Source organism: Sycon ciliatum, unplaced genomic scaffold (assembly GCF_964019385.1).
Source record: "Sycon ciliatum unplaced genomic scaffold, ocSycCili1.1 SCAFFOLD_2011, whole genome shotgun sequence".
Lineage (NCBI taxonomy): Eukaryota > Metazoa > Porifera > Calcarea > Leucosolenida > Sycettidae > Sycon > Sycon ciliatum.
In genome coordinates this window covers 11,319-18,478 of record NW_027044524.1, presented here as the reverse complement: position 1 = coordinate 18,478, position 7,160 = coordinate 11,319, and the positions used below count along the sequence as shown (strand labels likewise).

Here is a 7,160-nt window from a genome sequence, read left to right as displayed (position 1 = left end):
CGTCGCCAGCCCAGTACACAACCAGGCTTATCGAAATGGTGGAAAGCCTCATCAAGCGGATGCGTTGGCGGGCGATATCCTTTATGAAAGGGCAAGGCGACGAGGCTGAACAGCAACAGCAGGACAACTTCGGGTTCAAGTCCCGGAAATGTCCACCGCAGGTCGAGGAACTTGAGCCTTTCGAGAATGATCTGCTGAGGATGGTGGAGAGTGTAAATTTTAAAAGGACAACGGACAGTTTCCAGCGGCGGCTCGAGGATGACATCGCTCACATCCGGGAGTCAAGCGACATCTTCGTGGCGGCGGACAAGACAAGGAACATATATGCCGTCAACAAGGACCGCTACGAGAAAATGATGCATGACAATGTAACCAAGAACTACAAGCAAGCACCGGGAGAGACATACGACGACATAAATGTGGAGGCTAGGAATATAGCTAATGCGCGTGGATTGGACGAGAGAATGAATTGTATGGCAAAAAGGGACGCGTACGTGACTCTAAAAGACCACAAAGACAACTTTAACGACAACCTCCCATGCCGCCTCATCAATCCGGCGAAGAGCGAGGTCGGAAAGGTATCAAAGGCGATCCTGGAAAGGATAGTCCAGGATATCCGGCGCCAACTGCCAACAAATGCCTGGAAGAACACATCCGCCGTGATCGACTGGTTCGAGGGGCTGGAGGAAAAGCAAAACTGCGTTTTTGTATGTTTTGATGTCGTGGAGTTCTACCAGTCTATCTCGGAAGAACTATTATTAACGTCGTTGGAGTTTGCCAGAGGCTTCACGTCGGTGTCTTCGGAGGACCAGGAAGCTATCCTCCATGCACGAAATCCCTGCTATTCGGCATCAGGAAAGAGTGGTTGAAGAAGGGAAGCGGAGTATTCGATGTGACGATGGGATGCTATGACGGTGCTGAAGTCTGTGAGTTGGTCGGCACGCTTGCCCTGGCCAAACTATCAGAGGTGTACAACGGCAGTGACATTGGACTCTACCGCGATGATGGGCTGGCAGTGTTCCGGAACGTATCGGGACCGGAAGTGGACAGGATCAGAAAGGACATGACCAAAGTTTTCAACAGCCTAGGACTAAAAATTACCATCCAGGCAAACCTGAAATCAGTCGACTTCCTAGACATCACGCTGGACCTACGCACTGGCAAATACCGTCCATATCGGAAACCCAACGACCGGCCACTGTATGTCCATCACAAATCCAACCACCCACCAATCATCATCCAGAACTTGCCCTCTTCCATCAGCGGACGACTAACGGGCATATCAACGGATGAGGAGACATTCCAGGACGCATCTCAAATGTACAACAATGCGCTCAGAGACAGCGGGTACAATGAGACCGTCCAGTTCTTGGAGGAACGGAAGAGTGGGAACAGGAAGAGACAAAGGAAGAGACACCGGAATATCACATGGTTTAACCCACCGTTCAGTAAGAATGTGCCCACGAACATTGGTCAGCGATTCCTGCAACTCGTCAGCAAGCACTTCCACAAGGGTTGCAAATTATACAAGATATTTAACCGGAACACGCTAAAGTTCAGTTACAGTTGCATGCCAAATGTCGCCACCATCATCAAGCAACAAAAATGTTGGTTTGCATTGCGCAAACCGTAGTTAACCAGCACGCCACGGGCCGCGCCCCCGCAGGGGAATATTCCCGCAAGATGACTTTAGGTGACTATACGCACTCCGCCGTGCCGCCGCAGCCGACTTGCGCAAGCACGCACTCTTGCAGAGTTCCGCATTCGGGTCGCTCTCGCGTACGACATCCCGTATGAGCCACCCTTCGCCTGGCGGATGCATCCGTAGACGGCTCATCTACTGCTGGCTGGTGTAATTTTGCCAGTTGTCTGTTTTGCTGCGAGTGCTCGCCACGCAATTTTGTTTTCTATTCCTCAACATTTAGAACTTTAGTATGGCTTTCTCAGCAGCCCAGAGGGACTCCATCGCCGAGATTGTGGCTGCCAGCGTTGCAGCAGCACTTGGCAACAGCCCGCCGGCTGGACACCACGCGGCTGACTCCGAGACTGGAGCAAACGGTATGTTCCCAGATGTAACGCACCACAACCACACCCCCGCTTGTATTGCGCATGTGGCCCCAGAAGCCATTGACAAAATAAAACGGATCGAGTATGTCGATATTGCTTGTCTGCTGCCCCCAAAGCCGGGACCAGCCGCCGAACCAACCCCCAAGAGATTCCGGGTAGATGACGACGGGGCACTGGCAGTCTGCGCCGCTCCAAAACGGAAAATTGAAAACTTGGCCACGTGGATCGAGGCGTGGTCCATTTTCAGCCTGATTGCCATAGGCGAACATCACCTATGCGCCGAAGCCCTGATGATTCACCAACTCCGAATCATCCAGGCCGCCGGCAAGTACCGCTTCGCAGCAGTTGTAGAATTCGACACCAGGGCGCGGCAGGCGCTGTCGAAAGATTTGTCCCGGTCACTGGCAGACCTGGACACTGAGCTCTACACGACCTGCTTTACCGGGCAGGCACTCCCCTTTTGCAACAACTGCAAGAGGCTGGGGCACCTGACCGCCTCCTGCACAACGCAGCCCTTTCGGAGCAGGCCAAAGGAGCAAGGTGTCAGCTCCAGCGCAAAACCAAACGAGACCTGCCGCCGTTACAACTACGGCACCTGCGTCAGCTCGTGCAAGTTTCGCCACGCATGCATGTTTTGCTCGGGAGAGCACCCAGCTTCCGCCTGCCCAGCCAAGAAATAGCGATGCCGCGAAGGCAGCCCCGGCAGTATCCTCTCTTAATAGTCTTATTTATAGTATTGCACCGCACACACCCATCCACATTGATGTATTGCATGATGAATTGCGCACGCACCCCGACCCCTCTTTTGTTCTTGCTTTGATTAATGACTTGCGTTTTGGCTTTCGCATTGGTTTTACCGGGCCTCGTAATGTTTCTGTTCATAGTGCTAATCTGTCCTCTGCAACAGCTCACCCCGAAGTCGTTGACCAATATCTCGCAACTGAATGCCAGCGGGGCCATATGGCCGGTCCCTTCACAGCTCCGCCATTCGCCTGCCTCCGCACATCAGGAGTCGGCGTGGTCCCGAAAAAATCAGGCGGGCACCGGTTGATCATGCACCTCTCCGCCCCGCAGGGGAACAGCGTGAACACGTTCATTGACCCTGACCAATACCGCTTCAAACTGATTACGATCGACTGCATTGCCGATCATGTGCACTAATAACCAAGGTGGACCTGAAGAACGCGTTTTGGCTCTGTCCAGTACACCCCGACGACTGGCCACTGCTTGGCATGCAGTGGAGATCGAAGTATTACTTCGACACAGTCTTGCCGTTCGGTCTGCGGTCCGCCCCTAGCTTGTTTAACCGCCTAGCAGGCGCTTGAGTGGATCCTACGCCACAAGTACAGCATACTCGCACTCGAGCACTACCTCGACGACTTTGTTTCGGTATCACCACCAGCCACTGTGGTGCCATCGTCGACAGCCGCAGTCCACAAGGCCACGATCCTTCAGGTGTTCGACAACCTGGGTGTCCCCACTGCAGTTAGCACCGACAAGGTGGTGGGTCCATCCACGTGCGTCACCGTGTTGGGCATCGAGATTGACTCGGCCACCGGGGAACTCCGCCTTCCCACTGACAAGCTCCGCGCGCTGCAACATCTGCTGCAGTCATGGTCCACCCGCCACACCGCCTCACGGCGGGAACTCCAATCTCTAGTGGGCCACCTGTCTTTCGCAGCAAAGGTTGTTCCAGCTGGACGCACCTTTACTAGACGGCTCATTGATGCATGCACTTCCGCTCACAGCTCATCGCCCATCGTCCACCTGAGCAGCGATGCCCTAGCCGATATCCGGTGGTGGCAGGAATTCCTTCCCGTCTGGAACGGCAAAGCCCTTATGCGCGACCCAGAGTGGTCTAGGTCACCGGACCTTGAGTTGTTCACGGACGCATCCAGCCTAGGCTTCGGTGGCTTCTTTCAAGGTCGCTGGTTCGCCGGCGCATGGTCCGCAACGCAACAGACGCCGCCATACACCTCCATCATGTGGAGGGAGATGTGGCCAATCTCCCTCGCCTGCCAGCTGTGGGGACCGCTTTGGACGCAGAAGAAGATCCTGCTCCACTGCGACAACGCTTCCGTGTGCGCTGCCTGGGAGTCGGGCACCTGCCGGCACCCAGGAGTCGTGGCGCTCATACGCAGCACCCTCCAGACGGCCGCTCGCCACAACTTCTGTCTGCTTATCCGCCACATCGCCGGAGTGGACAACGGTATCGCAGATGCCCTATCCCGCGCTCAGTTCCCACGGTTCCGCCTCTTGGCGCCCGGGGCCGACCTCAGTCCGTCGTCACTCGCAAACATCCACGCTGCAGCATGAGGAAGTCGCCATCCAAGGTCCGCCGTTACCGAGATTGGACGCTCTGCTCCTGAGACCACAGAACTATGCTTCTGCCCCTGTGTTTTCTTTTGTTTCCTTTACTTTTTCCGCTGTGTATCCCTGCTCGCACAGCCTACTGCCACGCCCCACCCGTTGCACCTCTGCACTAGTTGTTAAGCCCTCGCCGGGGTGTTACTGCCTATAATTTCTGCCTCAACCCTGTGTGCTTACGGATTGTCAAGTCCTTTAGAATCGCATCCCTGTGTGCTTATGGACCGAGTCAAGTCCTCTAGATTTGCCGCCCGGTGTGCTTAGGGACTGAATCAGGTCCCCTAGACGCCTGCACTTTCTTTGGGAGCAGTTCGGTCCCGCCGCTGCCTAGGGAGACCACCGCAATAGACACATCTAGATTGGGAATCAAATAGGCAAGCCGCAAGCAAAATCCGCACGCCTCATGGCAGTAGGCCTCCGCCGGTCAGAGAGCCCCGTTACACCTAGGATCATGACTGCGCTCATGGGGGTGGGTCGTACGAAGCAGGGTCACTCGCACTGACTGAATTTCTTTGTCCTTTGTTGTGTTGATTCCAGGCTCGCTGGCCGTTGCCGCATGCAACCGCTCACATGGTGGCTCGCTAGCCCAGATCGCTCATCTATCCGCAGAAAAGCAACCTCCCGCAGGAGGGCCACCGCAGTCGCTTCCTCCACAACGTACCGCTGGCCCCAGTCAGCACGCAGGGCTAGCTATCGTGTTTCTCGCTCGCTTCCTAGCCGCTGTCTAGGGCAGGTGGTGATGGATGTGCGCATGTTTGTGTATATGCTTGTGTTTATGTGCGCGCATGTGGGCATGTGCGCTGCTATACGCGGTCACTGGTGGATGCATGTGGCGCGCTATCTCTTCTCCTGTGTCCTCTCTGCCAGGCTCGCCAGCCGCCGCACTTTCCGCACGAGCCGAACAACTCATATCCAATTCAGTGGCTGCAGCCACGCAACGCACATATGCCCCGGGCTGGCACGCATTCCGCAAGTTCATGCAGCAGATTCACCGCGACCCGCTGTCACCGCGTCACGATGACATCCTGCTATTTGCCGCTTCCATGTCGCATTCTGTCAGTGCCGGCACTTTGAAAGTATACCTGGCCGCAGTCAGATACAACCTCCTCTGCAGGGGAGGACCTGTCGAAGTCCTTGCATCCAGCCGGCTCACCGCTCTGGTGAAAGGCCTGGAGAGAGAACGCGCATCGCTCCCACGGCACGCAACTGCCCAGCCTCGGAGACAGGCTATTACCGCCGTACAACTCAAGGCACTACATCTTTTCCTGCAGCGTTCCGCTGATAGCCCTGGCGACACGCTCATGCTATGGGCCGCATTGACGACAGCATTCCATGGTCTGCTGCGAGTTAGCGAGTACACGTCCCCGTCGCCAGCAGGGTCGGGTACCCTGAAAACTCTCAGGCGCGCTCACCTCGTGCTCTCTCAGGCCACAGCCAGCTTACGGCTTCAACGCACGAAGACATCGCAGCTGACAAGCGGTGGCGAGGTTGTGCTGCATCGCCATGCAGACCCGCAAATATGCCCCGTCCTGGCCCTCGAGGCATACGTCAGATCATGCGCATGGGGTAGTGACGAACAACCTCTCTTCAAGTTCGGCAATGGACGATGGCTCACGCCCAATGACATCAACGTAGTGTTGCGCAGGGTTCTGGGCCCCAGCTACAGTAGCCACTCCCTCCGTGCAGGTGGCGCAACGCACATGGCGAACCAAGGTGCCCCGGAGTATGCCTTGATGGCAGCCGGGCGGTGGTCCAGCGGAGCTTACCGCACGTACGTTCGCAGGCCTGCAGGCATGCTGCGGCGTTACTGAGCCACGGGTCGCAAGCACCGCACCCCCCCCCCCCCTTTTCTTGGAGGCACGGGCTCGGCCGATGGGCACGAAATCCGCATGGTGCACATCCATCGGCTGCCGCAGACAATACAATTAATATACTTGTGGGTACTACCGAGTACTTAGTGGTCATGCAGTTGCCATAGCAATGTACTGGTACACCCAGCCTTTATGATTGTTACATGACCCCATGGGTCGTCTTTCAAACGCTCTTTCATAGCCGATAGATGGCGTTATTTGTTCCTATCATACTATGTTACAGATGGGCGGCCTTAGACGGCCCAGTCCGATCATTTCACGCGAACTATGTTATACGTCATCATGATCACAATAATCATGTCGTGCTCACGTTCAATATAAGCTTGCGACACCCCACTGGCTCATCTCTTCTGTGGTGTGAGGGTTAACAATAGTATCCTCCGCAGCGACCACCAGAATAAGACCAAGGATGTGAGAACCTGCAACTGCCGTGTCAAAAATGATTGCCCCTTGAAAGGAAACTGTCTAGCATCGAGCATTGTGTACACGGCACATGTAACCGGCAGCGACATGAAGGAGTACACTGGATTAACGGAAGGGACATTCAAGACACGATTCAATGGTCATCAACATACTATTCGCCACAAGAAGCACGAGACCTCAACGAGACTGTCCAGACACATCTGGAGACTGAAGGATGAAAACAAACCTTACAGTATCAGGTGGTCCGTTGTGAGGAGAGCCGCACCATACTCTAACATCTCGAAGCGCTGCAACCTGTGTCTGGCCGAGAAGCTGGAGATTGCCTGGGCCGACAAGACTCGCTCCCTCAACAAGAGGTCAGAGCTTGTGTCCAAGTGCCGTCATGAAAACAAGTTCTACCTCTGTAACTTTGCGCGCAAGGTAAAGTGAATC

General features: G+C 55.3%; 1 protein-coding gene across 1 annotated transcript; it reads left to right on the top strand.

The window, feature by feature from the left end:
* Positions 1-5,261: 5,261 nt before the first annotated feature.
* Positions 5,262-6,245, top strand: LOC135830391 (uncharacterized). The gene has a single exon (XM_065342649.1). The coding sequence runs from the start codon at positions 5,262-5,264 to the stop codon at positions 6,243-6,245; it is 984 nt and encodes a 327-aa protein (XP_065198721.1).
* Positions 6,246-7,160: the final 915 nt, after the last annotated feature.

Excerpts from the sequence above, each read along its gene's own strand:
- LOC135830391 (XM_065342649.1), top strand. The coding sequence starts at position 5,262 with ATGTGGCGCGCTATCTCTTCTCCTGTGTCCTCTCTGCCAGGCTCGCCA.